The sequence below is a fragment of the Staurois parvus genome, unplaced genomic scaffold (genome assembly GCF_062004578.1).
Source record: "Staurois parvus isolate SC_StPar_1 unplaced genomic scaffold, SC_StPar_1.0 ptg000270l, whole genome shotgun sequence".
In the NCBI taxonomy this organism is placed as follows: domain Eukaryota; kingdom Metazoa; phylum Chordata; class Amphibia; order Anura; family Ranidae; genus Staurois; species Staurois parvus.
This window is the reverse complement of record NW_028318066.1, coordinates 1,845,670-1,866,799: the sequence shown is the minus strand read 5'-3', so window position 1 is coordinate 1,866,799 and position 21,130 is coordinate 1,845,670. Positions and strand designations below refer to the sequence as shown.

Genomic DNA, 21,130 nt, shown 5'->3' with positions numbered 1-21,130 from the left:
AACCCTTGACAGATCTCCTTTATAACTGTTTTATTTTAATTGTGCATACATACCTTTTTTACCTTTTTTTTATGGAGTCTTCTATCCAGTCCTGTGAGGTCACAGATTCTTTTGCTCTTTCTTTAATGGTGACGTGTACAAATATAGTCAGAAGAGGGAGCTGTTGTCTCATAAATAGCTAACCATTGCACTTCAAGAAGGAATTTAATTCTTTCTAAAAGGATGGATAGCAAAAAAACCCCAAAAACGAATGCTTTCACTAATATCTTAATTATCTCAGCTACAGGGAAAGCTTTATAAGTGGTTACATTATTACTTTAGCCGTCTGTACATATGCTTATGACTTCTCTTCTGGTCTGTTACTTTTGGGAGCCTCCTAGCCCTTTCTTGGTTACATTTCTACATTTGTGATGCATGTTACTGCATTTATTTATGCATGTTTTGTGCAGTTTTAACACATCATTTTCTTTTATACATTATGCAATGTACAAAATAGGAAAGGCCAGGTATCCGTTCTGTGCAAATATATGGCAGTGTATTTTATGTTTCATGTATATTATTACAGAGAAGTGTTTGTAGTTTGTGTCTGTTTTGTAACTGTGCTGGAATGGTAAAATTCAGGATCTGCAGTGATACATCATTAAAGTCCTACAGATAAAGATGAATAAAAAAGAAAGGAGCTTTGTGACATGGGTGAGATAATGAGATGAAGGGAAGAATCTGGTTACACGGACAGTATGGGAAACGTAAAGTAAAAGAGCTAAAAAAGGAGGGATTTATACGTCAAAGAATAACCAATAATCGATGAAAAGTGTAAAGGTATCACCCTAGAGAAAGGTCAGTGAACAGTGACACACTGAGAATAAAGGGCAGACATTGATGGAAACACAAAGTATAGTAATACACTAAGAGGTTGTTTTACTAAAACTGGAGAGCGCAAAATCTGGTGCATCTCTGCATAGGAACCAATCGGCTTCCAGTTTTTATTGTCAAACCTTAATTGAACAAGCTGAAGTTAGAAGCTAGTAGTATGTGGTTCAGCAAGCGCTAACGGGTGACAGCAGCTGATACACTAAAAAGGGAAACCATAAAACCTTCAAAATTATATAAACGTAAATAGTGCAGCACTAGAGATAAAGTGTATGGGCATACCTGTAATATCATATGGGAAATATCACAGTTGTGTCTCAAATTACAAAACAAAACAGTATATCAAAGTCCTTAAAAATTATAGCAATGGTGAAGTTATAACAAACACTTTCACTAATATTGTAATATAACACACAGTGCAAATGATAGTCCAGAATATCTGATGGTGATGAAACCACGATTAGACTCAAAAAGGTGACTTGATATAATCCCAGTGACAGCTGTGATCCAGTGCCGTGCAGAAATAATAGGTAAATTGCACACTCACCAGAGGTGCAATAAAACCGCGCATTTGTGTCATATACACCAGAGGTCCCTTCAGTTACGGATGGAGCGTAGCCTGGAATGGATGACTCCGCGATGAATGGTAAAGCATCTGGGGGTCCCTTTAATGAGCCTGGCTAGAGACGGGATCTGCTGATTACAGCTCTCCTCTGGGCCCTGGGATGGTCACCTGGTGGTCCTGGGGGATTAAATGCTCGAAATAGAGCAGAAAAAAGTACCCATAGTGTAGTATTTAGGTCAAGCTAAGAATGAATTTATTGAAGATTAAAACAAAAAAGACACACTTTCTTAGGTACTGTAGTAAAAAACAATCCTCGTGCACAAAGGATGTTATATAATTGAATGCAGCATAACACCGACCAGCTGGTAAAAGTGGGTGGCCGCCGGACCTCCCTGATCCAGCGGCTTGACGTCACGGCTAGGAGGTCAGGGAGGTCCGGCGGCCACCCACTTTTACCAGCTGGTCGGTGTTATGCTGCATTCAATTATATAACATCCTTTGTGCACAAGAATTGTTTTTTACTACAGTACCTAAGAAAGTGTGTCTTTTTTGTTTTAATCTTCAATAAATTCATTCTTAGCTTGACCTAAATACTACACTATGGGTATATAAATGGAGCAATGGAGTTAAAATTGTAGCATTCCCTTATATGGTGTACAGTGAAGACATTCCCACTCGTGTTAATGGTCAGTTGAAAAGTGCTCCCACATATTGGTGGTCTTAAAGGAAGACACTTCTTTGATTGCTAGTTATTGAAATGATCCCTTATATTGGTGATCAGTAAAGAAATTTCCACTTGTTTTAATGTTCAGTGAAAAACTGCCCCCATATATCGGTGGTCTTAGGAAAAGAGACTTGTTTAGATTGGTCAGTGAAAAGCTCCTCTACATTGGTGGTCAGTGGAGAAGGGCCTACTTACATTGGTGGTCAGTGTGAAGAATGTTTCCAGTACAGATAGCTAAACAGATCATTGGTTACTAATTTTACTAATTGAAGAGGCAGAAATTGCTGTTTGCTCAAGGAACCCCTTTGGAGGAACTCTAGGGTTCCACCGAACCCTGGTTGAGAAAAGCTTGATTATTAGAACAGATCACCTCAACAAAATGGAGATACGGTGTTCATATAGAGGTAACAGAGATACAGTATCTCACAGAAGTGAGTACACCCCTCACATTTTTGTAAATATTTTATTCTATCTTTTCATGTGACAACATGAAGAAATTACACTTTGCTACAATGTAAAGTAGTGAGTGTACAGCTTGTATAACAGTGTAAATTTGCTGTCCCCTCAAAATAACTCAACACACAGCCATTAATGTCTAAACCGCTGGCAACAAAAGTGAGTACACCCCTAAGTGAAAATTACCAAATTGGGCCCAATTAACCATTTTCTCTCCCCGGTGTCATGTGACTCGTTAGTATTACAAGGTCTCAGGTGTGTATGAGGAGCAGGTGTGTTAAATATGGTGTTATCGCTCTCACTCTCTCATACTGGTCACTGGAAGTTCAACATGGCACTTCATGGCAAAGAACTCTCTGAGGATCTGAAAAAAATATTTGTTGCTCTACATGAAGATGGCCTAGGCTATAAGAAGATTGCCAAGACCCTGAAACTGAGCTGCAGCACGGTGGCCAAGACCATACAGCGGGTTAACAGGACAGGTTCCACTCAGAACAGGCCTCGCCATGGTTGACCAAAGAGTTTGAGTGCACATGCTCAGCATCATATCCAGAGGTTGTCTTTGGTAAATAGATGTATGAGTGCTGCCAGCATTGCTGCAGAGCTTGAAGGGGTGGGGGTCAGCCTGTCAGTGCTCAGAGCATACACCGCCTTCTGCATTAAATTGGTCTTCATGGCTGTTGTCCCAGAAGGAAGCCTCTTCTAATGATGAAGCACAAGAAAGCTCGCAAACAGTTTGGTGAAGACAAGCAGACTAAGGACATGGATTACTGGAACCATGTCCTGTGGTCTGATGAGACCAAGATAAATGTATTTGGTTCAGATGGTGTCAAACGTGTGTGGCGGCAACCAGGTGAGGAGTACAAAGACAAGTGAGTGTCATGGTCTGGGGCTGCATGAGTGCTGCCGGCACTGGAGAGCTACAGTTCATTGAGGGAACCATGAATACCAGTATGTACTGTGACATATTGAAGCAGAGCATGATCCCTTCCCTTCGGAGACTGGGCTGCAGGGCAGTATTCCAACATGTTACGTCCCCAAACACACCTCCAAGACGACCACTGCCTTGCTAAAGAAGCAGAGAGTAAAGGTGATGGACTGGCCAAGCATGTCTCCAGACCTAAACCGTATTGAGCATCTGTGGGGCATCCTCAAACGGAAGGTGGAGGAGTGCAAGGTCTTTAACAACCACCAGCTCCATGATGTAATCATGGAGGAGTGGAAGAGGACTCCAGTGGCAACCTGTGAAGCACTGATGAACTCCATGCCCAGGAGGGTTAAGGCAGTGCTGGAAAATAATGGTGGCCACACAAAATATTGACACTTTGTGCCTAATTTGGACATTTTCACTTAGGGGTGTACTCACTTTTGTTGCCAGCAGTTTAGACATTAATGGCTGTGTGTTGAGTTATTTTGAGGGGACAGCAAGTTTACACTGGTTTACAAGCTGTACACTCACTACTTTACATTGTAGCAAAGATTTATTTCTTCAGTGTTGTCACATGAAAAGATATAATAAAATATTTACATAAATGTGCGGGGTGTACTCACTTCTGTGAGAAACTGTATAAGTATTGGCACATTTGTATGGGTATGTGTGTGGTGCAAGCATTCTGCTAATATTTATACAGTATAATATATTTTTTAGGTACTTTATATTTGGAATAGCAGCTCACAAGATTTTGTATGTAAGTTCCGATCGCACTCTTACAAGTGTAACTGCATCAGCTTCATGGTATTGATGTTGCCCTCCACTGTCAGCACCCTGCAATTCTTATACTTACCTGTTCCTAATCCAGCAAGATATTGCGCACTAAGCCTCTGAGCTATAAAACAACAATGGTGTAACCCTCTTTGGTACCTCAAAATCAAAACATAACCAAACTGTGTGTGTTTAAAATAAAGATAATAAACTCTGTGGAGCAATACAAAATCTTTAGAATAACAAACAAATAATATTAGTGGATGCGTGTATCAACCACATATAGTGAAATGATGGGAATCCCCTTATGAATAATGGTGAGAACCCCTCATCTGATCAGGGTTCAGACAAAACAGAAAATATACAAAATAAGATACAAACACACAAAATGTAAACTAATAGAGAAATAATGGTGGAAATCCCCAGTGCAAAATGAACAATATTTTACAGTCTTTGTGCAATAATAATATAGAAATTCCAGAACTGTCCATGTAACCAATGAGTATGAGTCTATCAGCATGGCACATCTTGACTTGGCAATATTTGCCCACTCTTCCTTGCATAAACACCCCAAAGCTGTCAGATTGTGAGGGCATCTCCTGTGCACAGCCCTCTTCAGATCACCCCACAGATTTTCGATCGGATTCAGGTCTGAACTCTAGCTGGGCCATTCCAAAACTTTAATCTTCTTCTGGTGAAGCCATTCCTTTGTTGATTTGGATGTATGCTTTGGGTCGTTGTCATGCTGAAAGATGAAGTTCCTCTTCATGTGTTAGCTATGTAGCAGAAGCCTGAAGGTTTTGTGCCAATATTAACTGGTATTTGGAACTGTTCAAAATTCCAACTGTTCAAAATTCCCTCTACCTTGACTAATGCGGGCCATAAACGAGATGAAAAACGACCGAAAATCGGCCGAAAAAAAAAAATCATCCGATTTTTGGATCGTTAGTGCGGTAATCGGTTGAACGTTTTTCGTGATTTTTAACCTTTTAGAAATATTCTATTTCTTTTACTTCTGCATATTCTATTTTCTTCTACTTCATATTCCATTTCTTCTTCTGCATATTCTATTTCTTCTGCATATATTCTATATAATTGCCGGCTGTAGACGGGACGAAAATCAGCCGACCTTTTTTTTACCAATAGCGGTAATGTTGGCTGATTGAACGACCGATTTTTCAATTTTCAAAAAAAAAAAAAAAATGTCAGATTTTCTCCCTGTCTATGGCCTGCATAAGGCCCCAGCCCAGTTCCAGCTGAAGAAAAACCGCCCCAAAGCATGATGCTGCCACCACCATGCTTCACTGTGGGTATGGTGTCCTTTTGGTGATGTGCAGTGTTGTTTTTATGCCAAACGTATCAATTGGAATTATGGCCAAAAAGTTCAACCTTGGTTTAATCAGACCATAACACATTTCCCACATGCTTTTGGGAGACTTCAGATGTGTTTTTGCTAAATTTAGCCGGGTTTGGATGTTTTTCTTTTTTAAGAACAGGCTTCTGTCTGGCCACTCTACCCCATAGCCCAGACATATGAAGAATACGGGAGATTGTAGTCACATGTGCCACACAGCCAGTACTTGCCAGATATTCCTGCAACTCCTTTTAATGTTGCTGTAGGCCTCTTGGCAGCCTCCCAGGCCAGTTTTCTTCTCATCTTATCATCAATTTTGGAGGGACGTCTAGTTCTTGGTAATGTCACTATTGCGCCATAGTTTCTCCACTTGATGATGACTGTCTTCACTGTGTTCCATGGTATAGCTAATGCCTTGGAAATTCTTTTGTACCATTCTCCAGACTGATACTTTTTAACAATGACATCCCTCTGATATTTTGGAAGTTCTCTGCAGACCATGGCTTTTGCTGTAGGATGCGACTAAGAAAATATCAGGAAAGACCTACTAGAACAGTTGAACTTTATTTGGGGTTAATGAGAGGCACTTTAAATGACGGCAAGTATGTGTACTGACTGCTATTTAACATGATTTTGAATGTGATTGCTTAATTCTGAACACAGCTACATCCCCATTTATAAGAGGGTGTGCACACTTATGCAACCACATTATTTTAGTTTTTTATGTTTACTCCCCCCCCCCAACAGATTTCAATTTTCTTCAATTGAGTTGTACAGTTTATAGGTCACACTAAAGGTGGAAAAAGTTCTGAAATTATTTATTTTATTTACATCACAGAAACCTGACATTTTATCAGGGGTGTGTAGACTTTTTATATCCACTGTTGATATCATGCATCTATAAGATAGAGGTGTGTTGCCACCTTAAGATCATCCAAATATAAGCATCACACTATACGGAGACCTTGGGGCCTCAATGTCTGTCCAGCGTAATGACGTCACAGTCTGCCCCTGATGCATTTTGTCACAAGTCACATGCCTGACGAAGGGGTCCTGCAAGGCTCTGAAACGTTGCTCTTACTGTAACTATGTAATTGCTTATTAAAGCTTTGGACCCATACTGGAGATCCTCGGTGTTCTGGTGACATTCTTCTCCTGACTTTTCTCGATTCCAGCCAATGATTGCTGCAGCACCTGCTTATACATACAGCCATTTCTTAATGCAGGAAAATATATGGAAATAAACTGGAAAATCAAGTGAAAAAAGCTATAAACAGGGGCATGATATTTAATCCCGGAGGCGGCCAGAACTCCTGTGATCTATTATGTCCCCAAAATATATAAAAACCGGGAAAAGCCCCCAGGGAGACTCATTGTTCTCTCGGTTGGGAGAATACATTGATAAATTCCTACAACCTTTGGTGTTAGGTCATACCTAAGGGATAGCAAACACCTAATTTTGATGTTGGAAAACCTAAAATATGGAGGAATGTCTTTTGGTAACCATTGATATAGATTCACTGTATACAAATATAGTACAAAAAGATTGATGAATGGAGTGAAATGGGCCCTATATGGACAAATTAATTTAAAACAGGAACAAAAAATTCTTGAGAGTCTTGAGATGGCCATGGAAAGCAACTATTTCTGGTATAAAGGAGATTACTATGTACATACCAAGGGGGTAGCTATGCGAGCCAAGTATGCTTCCAGTGTTGCAAACCTCTTTATGAACAAATCGGAGGAAAAAGAGATATATGTTAGAGACCAACCAAAATTAAAATTTTATAAACAATATATTGACGATATCATAATTCTGTGGAAGGGGAATGAAGAATCATTAGTGCAATTCTTCCTAGAAATAAATCAAAACAAATATAACATCTCATTCTCGGGTAATTGGAGTCACCAGCACATTAATTACCTTGATTTGGAAATCTTCAAAAAAGGAGATACATTATGCACTAAGACGTTTTTCAAGAAGACAGATAGAAATAGGTATTTATATTGTTGTTATCAACATCCAGCTGCCGTCATCAACGATGGATAAACAACATACCTAAAGAGCAACTAATAAGGATTAGAAGGAACGGTAAGCAAATAGAGTACTATGATGAACAAGCCAGGGTCTTGATGAATAGGTTTAAAGAAAAAGGCTATGAAGAGAAAAACATGGAATCTACGGCAATCCAGGTAAGAAATATGAAGAGGGAACAACTACTTGAAGAAGATCAAAGTAGGCAGAGAAAGAAGAACCAGTTCGATACAGTGTTCATTACGAGGTTTAATAGGCAGTATATATCCTTTGGAAAAATCATAAAAAAGCATTGGCCTATTTTGAAACTGGATAGTACACTAACGAGCATAATACCAAATCAACCAAAATGTATTTACAGAAAGGCTCCAAACCTTAGGAATTGTCTGGTACACAATGTGACAGACCCCCCCCCCCAAAAAAAACCCCCAAAAAGCAAAATCAGATGTAAAAAAAGCTTACCATGTAGAACAAACCAGCAACAAACAAAAAGGTTACAACAATTTCAATCTAATGTTACAAAAAAGGAATAGAAAATAGAAGAATTCACTACTTGCTCTAGCACCCATGTAACATATGTTATTGAATGTCCATGTTGGCTCCAATATGTGGGAAGAACCACTAGAAAACTTTCGACCAGAATTAGGGAGCATATCATCAACATTAGGAAGAGATATAAGAAATCCAGCCTTTCTAGATATTTTAGAGAAGGTCGCCAGCGAGATCCTAGGTGTCTTATTATTCTATGGTAGGATTGAACCATATTGGAGGGGCAATAATATGAAAATACAGGTCTCCCAAAATGAAACAAAATGGATATATACCTTGGAGTCCTGAACATAGATACTGACCTCAATTGTTTTATTTCTAATTACTAGCATACCTATATTTAGATATACAAGCGGGGGTTAATTCTACATTCACTATTTGTATCTAGCAGTTTCTTTTCTGCCCCCTTTTTTAGATGATAAATAATTTTAAACTAGTATCTGATTAGTAGAATTGTACTATTTAATATTTAGATTTGCACCAATGTCAGTGTGGGTAATGGCTTCTGCATGTCATCATTTTTAGATGATAAATAATTTTTAACTAGTATTTGATTAGTAGGATTTTATTATTTAGTTAGCATTTTAGCAGAATTTTATATTTGCACCAATGTCAGTCTGGGTAATGGCTGCCACATATGTTTAATTTAAATGTCCACGGCTATGGATAGGTGACAGGAGGACTTCGGTAACATGGCGGCCATACAGTGCGCTGGAAGGTTGCTAGGTTGCTACTGTGCATAAAAAGAAGGAGGAGGGGTAAAATGGCACTGCTCTTGATGTCACGATGACGAAATGCGTGCAGAGCTAATTATGTCACTTCTGACTTCCGGTTTCGGCAATGGAACACATACGGCATTCAGATCTTTTGTTAATCTTAAAATGCCCATTCATTTATCTATTGTAAGTGCAGTACTTTATTCTTTTTCATTTTAATAAACATTTTGAACTATGGAAGCTTCCCTTTCTCTGGATTTCATATTATGGTCTGCACTAAGAAGGAATTAACCATCTAGGATCGGGAAGGAAACAGCATCACCCTGATACTACACACCCCAGATTGATGAGCAACTTGAGTGCATTTGACCTGCTTGTAAAAGGGGTCAAACATTGTGGTGAGTGCGGTGGAAGAGGGGGAGCACGAACTGGAGCACTGATTCATTGTCACATCCTTTCATTATAGACCACGTTCATTACAGCACTGAGAGCACTGGAAATCAGATTGGACTTTATGTAAAGATGCAGGGACATTTGACTAGTGGATCACTTATATACATTTATTGCATTGTGTTGTCACCTTTATAAGGAAGTAGAAACACATACTGTATATTTAGTTGATGATTCATTTAATTTATTCATATTTTTGTGGCAACACTATTCTGACATGGTGTATGGGGGAGGTGCACTGTAGTGCTGCACTTTCTATTAATGGGATTGTTCATGTTAAGACATTTATTTAATTATATGTATATGTTTTACATTTTGAATATAGATCAGCACATAGCAAGTGGGGGAGGTGCACTGTAGTACTATTGATGGTGTGCATATGCTTCACATGCACTATTTGCACATTGTAATTACTGGCACATGGTTTGGTTTAGGGGCAGCGCTATACCATTTATTTTTTTTTTCTTAATGCGTGAACATGTGGGTTGGGATCGTGCATTTTTGTCACAAGTCACGTGACTTCCTTTGAGGATTTCTTTGACGTATTTTCTTTGTTGGATGTGGGAACACATATCCGTGTATAGCTGCACACCTTTCTTTCATTTATTTGATTCTTTGTTCCAGTTAAACACTCATGGTAGCAAAGTAGGATAAACATATATATTGTAAGCCACTGAGCTGCTTGTCAAAACCTTCTGAGCCAAGGCTGCACTTTCAGAACTATTGATAGTTTCTACTCCATGCTTTAGCAGAGAATGAACTCTCAATGGGATTGAATGGAGAGTTATTGCACATGTGCGGGCCTGCCAAGAGGCAGTACAATATAACTGTTGCTGCACCAGTTTAAGAACCTGCTGGAATAAGGGACATGCTTCCTTTATTCCTTCGAAAAAGGGATTTAAACAATATGAATAAAAGCTGATTGCTGTAAGCTCAATGCTCTATGGTTTGTCTCAATCCATCCATCTAACTGCCACTATTGCTGGACAGCTTGGTTTGTTAAAAGAAGTGGGTAAATAATCAACATAATGACAGTTTCAGCAGGTAATAAAACGATTACAGGTTGACTTTGCTCATAGCTCCATTTTAAAGTTGAAAAAATGCCTAATTATTTATTCTTAAAAACGTTTGCTCCCCCCTTCTCCTACCTATCCTGCCTAACTATATAAAAAAAGATTCTTATACTTAGCTATTTTAATACACTTTGGGCCAATCATGTGATCTTGCAGCTCTGGCATTATGTGTCAGTGAGGCGCTGCTACAGGGGAGAGGTGGGAGCTCCAACAACAGCTTGGCTCTGGGGACCTATGGGTAAAGTCATGGCTCGTGGAATTCAGAGCCGTTGATGGGTGCTTCCTTCCACAGAGAGCTACAGAGTCATGTGACCAGACTGGAGTGGATTCAAAATAGGTAAATATACAGATCTTTTTTATACAGGTTATATAGGATAAGTAGGAGGATGGGGGAGGGAACATTTTTAAGAAAAGATATACTTAGGCTTTCCTTCCTCTGTAAGCTCTTTTGCATTCATTGAAACAGCTTATACATTTTTGGGCACATTCCTAAAAATTAAAGTGGTTGTAAAGGCTCAAGGCTTTTACCTTCATGCATTCTATGCATGAAGGTAAAAAACCTACTTTGTGTGTCAGCCACCCTCCAGGCCCCCTAATACGTACCTGAGCCCGATTGTGATCCAGCAATGTGCACAAGAGCCTTGGCTTTCCAGGAAGTCTCTCTCCTCATTGGCTGAGATAGCAACAGCAGCTCCTATTGATGTCAGTCACAGCCAGTTAGCTAATGAGAAGAGAGGGGGGTGAGGCCGAGCTGTGGAACTGTGTGTGAATGGACACACAGAGCACAGGCTCGGGAGCGAGCCTGGTTGGGTGTACCCATAGCATGCTGTGTGTTCTAGGGCCACTAGGCAGGAGGGAAGAGGCCAGGAGCACTGGTGGGGGTCCCAAGAAGAGGAGGATCGGGGCTGCTCTGTGCAAAACCATTGCACAGAGCAGGTAAGTATGACATGTTAGTTATTGAAAAAAAAATTGCCTTCAATATCAAGTAAAGCGGGGGTAAAGGTTTGGAGATAAGCACAGAAACCAATTAGCTTCCATCTCCTAGGCTTAAAAAAACATGTTGAAAGTATTATATGGGAGATTATTAATTTCTGGCGGAACAAATCACATAAACTTGACATTTAACCTATCCTGACATACACATTGCTCAAAATAAATATTTGATTGGCCTTTAGCAGTTAGGCTGGCCATACATTATACAATTATCTGCAGATTTTCTGCCCAATTTCCTTTAGATTTACCTTCAACTATGTAGTGCAAGGGCCTGCCTAATTGGATACAACTGAAAGTGTTGTTTAGGTTTGTCCTCCTATTATATGGTTTTTGGTAAATCTAAACCAAAAATCTGCAGATAATTGTATAATGTATGGCCAGCCTTAGTCATTGTAATACATGCTTGACTTTTGATATGTGGCAATTTTTGTAATGTGTTTACAGCTGTAGAATTTGTCAGTGCAGCTTGTCCCTCTGGGAAATTAGAATCCCTACATATGGCTATTTTAATAATCTCTGACTCCTTGACAGCATCCTTATTGACCCACAAGAGGAAAAGATTTTTTAAGGGCAGACGATGTCTACATACAGAAATTACTTTATTAAATGATATGCATCTACACCATGGACTTTTACCTATATATATCCTCAGAAAAATCTGATAGACGTCCAAACTTCTCTCCACTTTGCTAAAAAAATAAATTCTAATATTTAATATAATAAAACACAACAATAATAATAATAATTAGACTAATAAATTCTGATTAAAATATGGACCGAATGATAATAAATATATAAAATGAGTAAAATGTTTCCAAAAATTCGGTCCATATTTTAATCAGAATGTAATATTTTATTTTTTTTATTATTATTGTAATTAGTACCATTGTTATTAGTTTAGTATTGTTTTTTTTACCCAATTGATGAACTGAAATGATATAGTTTATTATTCATATTCTCACAATTGCCTACAGTTCTTGTATTTTGATTATCTATTCAGTGTTATCTGACATTAATTTTTTCTATTCAATATTTATTGAGTTTTGTAGGCATATACAGGTAAGCATTGTGAACATGGTATGACATTGAGGTAGACATAGTAAGATATAATGAGATATAGAAAATCCACATTAACGCAGTGATACAAGTTCGGTGAATTGAACCAATGGGGATGACAGTCGAGATGGAAGGGTTGTGAGAGCAGGAAATGATAACAAGATGTGAGTGGGAGAGGGGAACAGGCAATGGAGGGGAGAAGAGGGAAAAAAAGGGGGAAAAAGTAAATAAGTAAATAAATAAGGTGGACAGATTGGCTGAGATTAATTTTTATACTTCCAATACTATTGGCTATTGGATAATTGCTTGATTTTAAATATGATTACAAGGAATGGAAATTTTACTGATATTAGATTGATATTGAAATATCCTTATGTTTTTCTAGCCCTGATGTAGGGGACGCTCTTGGACCACTGAAACACATTGGGTACTTTTTGGATAGTCCACCTGATTTCTATAGGAATAAAGTTGTATCTGGACCTCTTCGTGATGGATTGGAGTTAAAGCTATATTACACTTGCTATACTGATGTTTGTGACAACATGTCAATAACTGAATTGATTTACATGACAGATAGTTACTCACCTGATTCTGCTGTGTTGAACCCTTGGGTAGATAAGTGAGGCTATACTCTGTCATTGACATTCTACCATGTTTCCACAAACAAGGAAGCAATAGCTTGCTCTTCTGGGCCAGTAAGAGAGTGACACTGTGAAAGCAGGTATTTTTTCTGCATTTCTTAGCGATTCTGTCACTAGAGAGTTGTTGCCAGCAACAGAATTGCAAGTGTGCCTTGTCCCTTAGAGTTCAGATTAAGGGCTGGGAAGAGGTTTTTCAGGTGTGAAAATAACTAGAAGTAAAGCATAACTATCAATGCAAACCCATAATGATAATGTACACAAAGATTTAAATGCCAGAAATTTGTATGGTCAAATTTCTGGAACTGAAATTCCCTTGTCCAAATCGTCCACTCCAAACACATCAATGGCACAAAAAGTTGCATTTTTCATTTACAGTGAAAGTCAATGTGTTGCCCATATGATTCAGATACCAGTGGCCATATTCATCAAACCACTGTTGTATAAGCATTTGGTGATGGCTAAGACTAGTAGATGAATACCAGCCATTTTTATAAAGAGGAAAACTAACCATGTTTCCAGTTTGGACATATCCCAGACATTCTACTCTCTATTAAAAGTGCTGTGGCTTCCAATGGTTGCGGATAAATTTATCAATAGAATATTTTTGACGAGTAGGGATTTTATAGGTAACCCATAAACACACTTTATTACATAGACAACATCCGTTAAAAGACAGTAGCATACACAATAAGAGAAGAGATGTGCCACATTGTCATAGCAGGAGGAACCCCCAATGTGTTTATGAAAGTCCCACTGACTAGAGTAAAAGGTTTACTGCTGTAGCCATCTATGTCACCCTTGACTCTTAAAGCATAACTAAAGGCAATTTGTTTTTCAAAATTTTGGATAGACTGCAGAGGGATTAGAACCCCTGTCAGTTTTTATTGCTGTCTGTGCCCCCATTATGGAGATTCACCCTCTCTATTTGTCCCTTTCACCATTATCATTGAAAGTGAAAGTAAAAGAAAATCCCAGATGTTGAGTTGGCTTGTCCCCAGAAAAGTAATAGAGGGGAAATCTTCCAATGGGGACACTAGTTATGGTGACCTAGGGGTTCCTAATGAATTCTCTTAATTTGCAGGGAGTTCTTCTCACTTCCTTCTTAGCTATGGGACAGGAAGTAAAGGGAAATATCTACAATGGGATATAGATGGCAAAAAAATCTGACAAGGTTTATAACCTTCACCTGCTCTCTACAAAATGAAAAAACATTTTGCCTATAGTTCTACTTTAAACTCTTCCTGTCATTCTTGAAGAATCTTTCTGCTTGGGGTGATGTATGAACCTCTCTTTCTCCTGTTTTTATTGCTTTGGCCTTGTCTGTGTGTGTAATATTTATTAAATAGAAGCAGAAGTTAATTGATTATTAATATGTGAGCCTTGTGCGGAGTGATGAGTCACATTTTACAGACACAGCTCCTTGCCTGCCACTCTGTGCCTGTTCTTGCACCATATGATGGGCTCTGTTCTTCTCTAGGAATCAACACAGCTGTCATTTACACGCAGCATGGGGATGGACTGTAATGGACATTTGAAGTAAAAAAAAATGTGCTGGAACGAACTCCTGGGCACAGCAATCTCTGTTAGTGGGCATACTTGCACTGTGTAAATGACAGTTCTGTTCATCCATGGAGATAAATAAAGGTTGTTTATTATACATTACAGAAACTTATCTACAAGTGCCAAGGAAACTGGCTTCCTCTGTAAAATGCAGCTCATCATCTCTGTGAATGGGCCCTTATTTTTCACACACCTTGAAGATTCTGAGGACAGTGTTATAGTCAGAGGAGACTAAATTTGAATTATTTGGCCTCAGCACTAAATAATATGTCTGGCGGAAATCTCGTACAGCTTACCATCCAGATAACACCATTCCTACAGTAAAGCATGGGGATGGTAATGTCCTGTTATGGTGGTGTTTCTCTGCAGTAGGGACTGGAGAACTTGTCAGGATAGAAGGAAAAATGGATGAGGCAAAATACTGTCAAATTCTTGGGGAAAATCTGCTGCCCTCTGCCAGAAAGTTGTCAATGGGAAGAAGGGTTACCTTCCAACATGACAATGACCCAAAGCACACACCTAGTGGTTGAAGGAGAAAAAAGGTGAATGTCCTTGCATGACCTAGTCAGAGTCCATACTTAAACCCCATTGAAAATCTGTGGAAGGAGTTGAAGACTGCAGTCGACAAACGGTCACCATCAAATTTAACTGAACTTGAGCATTTCTGCAAAGAGTCGGCAAATATTGCAAAATCTAGATGTGCAAAGTTAGTAGAGACATATCCCAACAGACTAAAGGAGGTTCAACAAAATACTGACACAAGAGTGTGATTCTGTTTTTGAATTTTTTGAATTTTTTTCTGACATGTTTGTGTTTTATCTTTCACTTGGATGTTATAAGTTGCACTTAGTAAATAAAGCTGAATACAACAAAAACTGAGTCTGTCATCATTTCAGGCTGCAAAGCAACAATATGTGATTATTTTGAAGGGGGTGATTCTTTTTTATACTTACTGTATTTTAGGGAACCCTAATCACCAGTGTTTAGGAACTCTAAATATAACAAGCTGCTTGCCACTAACACCATTGTAAAGAGAGTTTTTATTTTACGGAGCATAACAGAATACAAGCCACCAAATTAAGGCTCATTCTACCAGGGTAAATAAATGACCACTGCTCCAAACATAAAGGGGCTATTATAGGGGTCCTGGGTCAATATAAAAGTGGTTTTATAATATATAAACAATAAAAGGACTTACTAGTTGCAACAGGTAAATATGTTATTTATATTAGTGAGCATAACAGACCACTAGCCACTAGGAATCCACTGATATAAAAATCCACTGACTACCTAGAGGGGGAAAAAAAACTAATAAGCAATGCAAAGGGAGCTTTAAGGGAAATTTCTAGTGGAGGAGGGAAATGTCTACTGGCATTACTGTAATGTGACATAAAAATGAATCTTGAATATAGTGTGTGGGGATTTATTTGCTTTTTCTGAGAAGAAAGGCAAAACGAACATACTTTGTGTTAGCCATTATACGGTCTAAGAATTCGCTATCATTTGTCACATTTCAAATTTTTGCTCTTGTATGTAGAAATGCTTGGAACATGTGAATTCTATATACATGAGGCGTCATAACAGGCAAATTAACGAAGGAGTCCTGCTGGTGGTGTTTATTTATCAATGTCTTTTCTCCAGTTGATCTGAGGAGTTTGTGTCTATATCAGCATTGGCTTAACAAGCTCTTTTTTCTTGTTTAGGTTCTCCGAGCTCACATATTACCTCTTACCAATGTGGCATTTAATAAATCCGGTTCCAGGTAAGATGCACTCTTTTTGGTCTTGTACTATTTATACTGTAGCCTGATTGATATGGCATATTCATAGGCTGCCTAAAGATCTTATAGGATGATTGATTGAGCAGGCACAATCTGACCAACCTCACGGACTGGAGAGCCAGAGGGAATGGACTGGACAGATTCATGTGGCATAGTTAGTGGTGACAGCTGGAACACTATAGAAATTGATCTAAACACAGTAGAGGTCCAAGGAGGTTGGGGCTGGACATTTTGAACAGCGAGATTTTAAGTGTCATAGGTTGTGATGAGGATTTGCAACCCATTAACGTCTGGGAAACACTGGGGTACAGAGAAAGCTACCCTATAAAGATAAACTACCTTTTATCGAAAACCTTAATAAAACAATCCAAACTATATACTGTAGAACTGTACTTCTATGTAGCCATGAAATCCAGGTATAACTTAGCTAAGTATGATCTGATATGTTATTGCTTTGGCTGTTCCTGAAATCCAAACATTTTTTTTCTTTCTGTGTAGTTTCATTACTGGCAGTTATGATCGAACCTGTAAAGTGTGGGACACAGTATCAGGAGAAGAGCTGCATACCTTGGAAGGTCATCGAAATGTGGTCTATGCCATCCAATTTAATAATCCTTATGGGTAGGTAATGGCAGAGGGGTGAAATAACAACAAATGTTACTGAATTATCTGATGAATTTGTAAAGAAAAATTTTCTATTTTTTGCCTGAAATTAAGAAATGTCTAGAGCCGTGTCCAAAAGTTTTGAGAATGACACAAATATTAATTTTCACAAAGTCTGCTTCTTCTGTGTTTTTAGATCTTTTTGTCAGATGTTACTATGGTATACTAAAGTATAATTACAAGCATTTCATAAGTATCAAAGGCTTTAATTGACAATTACATGAAGTTTATACAAAGAGTCAATATTTGCAGTATTGACCCTTTCTTTTTAAGACCTCTGAAAATCGCCCTGGCATGCTGTCAATCAACTTCTGGGCCACATCATGACTGATGGCAACCCATTCCTGCATAATCAATGCTTGGAGTTTGTCAGATTTTTTTTTTGGGGGGGGGGGGGGTTGTTCACCCACCTCTTGAGGATTGACCACAAGTTCTCAATGAGATGAAGGTCTGGGAAGTTTCCTAGCCATGGACCCAACATTTTGATGTTTTGTTCTTGAAGTCACTTAGTTATCACTTTTGCCTTATGGCAAGGTGATCCATCATGCTGGAAAAGGCATTGTTTGTCACCAAACTGTTCTTGGAATGTTGGGAAGAGGATGTTTTTGTACCATTATTTATTCATGGCTGTGTTCTTGGGCAAAATTGTGAGTGAGCCCACCCCCTTGGCAGAGAAGCAACCCTACACATGAATGGATGCTTTACTGTTGGCATGACACAGGACTGGTGGTAGCGCTCACCTTTTCTTCTCCGGACAAGGTTTTTTTCTGGATGCCCCAAACTATCGGAAAGGGGATTCATCAGAGAAAATGACTTTACCCCAGTCCTCAGTAGTCCAATCCCTGTGTCTTTTGCAGAATATCAGTCTGTCCCTGTTGTTTTTCCTGGAGAGAAAGGGCTTTTTTGCTGTCCTTCTTGACAGCAGGCCATCCTCCAAAAGTCTTCTCCTCACTGTGCATAAAGATGCACTCACATCTGCCTGCTGCCATTCCGGAGCAAGCTCTGCACTGGTGGTGACCCAATCCTGCAGCTGAATCAACTTTAGGAGACGGTCCTGGTGCTTGCTGGACTTTCTTGGTCAACCTGAAGCCTTCTTCACAACAATTGAACCTCTCTCCTTGAAGTTCTTGATGATCGATAAATAGTTGATTTAGGTGCAATCTTAGTAGCAGAAATATCCTTGCCTGTGAATCCCTTGTTGTGCAAAGCAATGATGACTGCACGTGTTTCCTTGCAGGTAACCATGGTTAACAGAGAAAGAACAATGATTTCAAGCATCACCTTCCTTTTAAAGCTTCCAGTCTGCTATTCTAACTCAATCAGCATGACAGAGTGATCTCCAGCCTTGTCCTCGTCAACACCAACACCTGTGTTAACAAGAGAATCACTGACATGATGTCAGCTGGTCATTTTGTGGCAGGGCTGAAATGCAGTGGAAATGTTTTATGTTTTTGGGGGGGATTAAGTTAACTTTCATGGCAAAGTGGGACTTTGCAATTAATTGCAGTTCATCTGATCACTCTTCATAACATTCTGGAGTATATGCAAATTGCCATCATAAAAACTGAGGCAGCAGACTTTGTGAAAATGAATATTTGTGTCATTCTCAAAACTTTTGGCCAGGGCTTTACTTAACCAACTTTGGCACTACTACAGTGCAGGGCAAATTATATCACTGCTTCTTTGTGCTCCACAAGTCCATACTTGTTCAGTACAGACAAACATCCTCTTTAATGGTGTAGCTAAAAGCAAACTTCTGGATTCACACAATTTACTGCGAATGTCAAGGCCAGACAGGGTTTGTCTGCTCCTTAGAAATGATAAAGTATACAAACAGTTGCACATTGCTGAATCCCTTTTTCATTGATTCATTAAGCTTTTTTGTTGCTATCACCTCCTGTCAAACATTATCCTTCCTTCTCTTCTCCAGGCCAATGCATGGCAAAGTGACAGTGTCTCTGCAAAAGGCCCCCTTAACCTCAATATTCTCACCTTGCCTGCACTCACCCTGCCTCTCCTTCCTTCGTCACAGCTGGTGACACTACCTAGTACTTTGGGTATGTGGGAGCATTTGACCTTCATCTGACCTGCTTGGGCCTATAAGCCAATCACTAAACCCAGGCCTGTCACATGACTGAGTGAAGTCACTGCACCACCAGATTACCCACAATGCTTATTTCAAGCCAAACTCTGGGGAAAGTAAAAATCCTCCCTTGCTGTGGGTTTAAATACTCATTTATATCTAATGGACTGTGAAAAATAGTTTTACTTACCTAATCTTTCCTTTCTCAGGATCCTCCATGCTACAAGGCTGGTCCCTGCAGTCTCTTCTCCTGTATGCTCTGGGGGTTGGATGCCCTTGATGACTTGATGACCAATGCAGAACCTATAGCCTTATATTGGACAGGACACCAAGGAACAGTCCACCATGGAAGCATAGGGGATTCCCATCTATTGGGGCACTCCCCCCAAAGTGTTGGATCTGTTAAGTGAAACTGCTTTTCCTGTCCCCTAACACTAGTACTGCAAGGGGGGAGGCAGCACTCTTCAAGAGAGGATTTTTACTTTTCCTGGTGTTGAACTTTCAGCACCATCTTTGAAGGAGGAAAGAGCGGGGCAAGGTGACAGCATTTCTTTAACAAAAATGGGACCGTGTACTTAGTCAACATATTTTAAACGAGATATGTTAAACTAAACACTGTGTAAATATATTTTAAATTAGATTTGTTACACTAAATATGAAAAAAAATCTTTTCCTTTCAACAGGGACAAAATAGCCACAGGATCATTTGATAAAACTTGCAAGTTATGGAGTTCTGAGACAGGCAAATGTTACCACACCTTCAAGGGGCATACTGCAGAAATAGTAAGTAACTCTGAAACTATTGCTGATGGAAAATCTGATTTAATTTTACCAAATCAATAATTTGTGTCATATTGTGTCAAGCAGTTTTTTTCGGTCAGTGAAATCTGTAAGTGATTATATGTTACCAGTCTAAGTGTTTGGGGGTTCAGGGTAAGGATTAAGAGTTCTTTTTAAGGGTTAGGGTAAATGTTGTGGTTAGGGTTAGGTGTTGGGTCAAATTTTAAGGGTTAGGTTTCAAGGGTTTATTGTTAGGATTCTGGTTAAGTACTGTGGTTTATTTTTAAGGTATAGGTTAAGTGTTAGGATTAATTTAGTGTAAGGGTTCATTTTAGGGGATAGATTAATGCATATCTGAGGCTTTCCCATGAATAACCCTCTCACATCAGAAAATACTTATTTTTCTGTACTACTTCACCACTCCAGCTCCTCCAGATAATACCTGACACTTCTGGATATGGAGGAGCATATGACTCATTTCCTTTCTACCATGTAACAGCACTGGTGCTTGTTGATTAGCCCAGCACTGTCACATGGGTAGACAGGCATCCTCTGGTATTCTCTGACTAGAGATCCATCTTGAGCAGGGCATTTGCCTTTCTTGCACATGTAAGCTGACCAGAACAGCCAGGCAACAAAGGAAAGTCGAGTATGGTTTCAAGGAGAGGGGGCAATTAAAGTAAAACAGGTTCATATTAAGGCTAGGGTTAAGTGTTTGGATTCGGGGTAAGTGTTTATTATTTTTAAGAGTTGTGATAAGTGTTAGGGTTCAAATGTGGGTTAAGGGTTAGGGTCAGGCTAAGTAATGAGGGATAGGTTGTGCAGAACAGTGGCTTAGTGCTTAGTACCTCTGCCTTGCAACATTACAGCAAATAGGTGCTGCAAACCTCATAGCATATTCCAAAGGGAGTATGTATCTCACAGTGCGACTCCTGTGGTTTCCATCCGCTGAACCAGTAAATCAAATCATACAGGATCGGCAACAAGGTGAAGATGAAATAGTGGAAGCTTTATTCAAATGCAGAGTATAAAATGGTTCCAGAATACTATTTTATACTCCGCATTTGAATAACTCTTCCA

General features: G+C 39.1%; 1 protein-coding gene across 1 annotated transcript in view; it reads left to right on the top strand.

Annotated features, from left to right (window-relative positions):
* The window catches only part of DAW1 (dynein assembly factor with WD repeats 1), a 77,693-nt gene that overhangs the window by 11,037 nt on the left and 45,526 nt on the right, over positions 1–21,130 (top strand). The window contains exons 4-6 of the mRNA XM_089681516.1: positions 16,448–16,506; positions 17,023–17,145; positions 19,954–20,053. Of these exons, the coding sequence (XP_089537642.1) occupies positions 16,448–16,506; positions 17,023–17,145; positions 19,954–20,053 (282 nt within the window). The remainder of the gene's footprint in view (positions 1–16,447; positions 16,507–17,022; positions 17,146–19,953; positions 20,054–21,130) is intronic.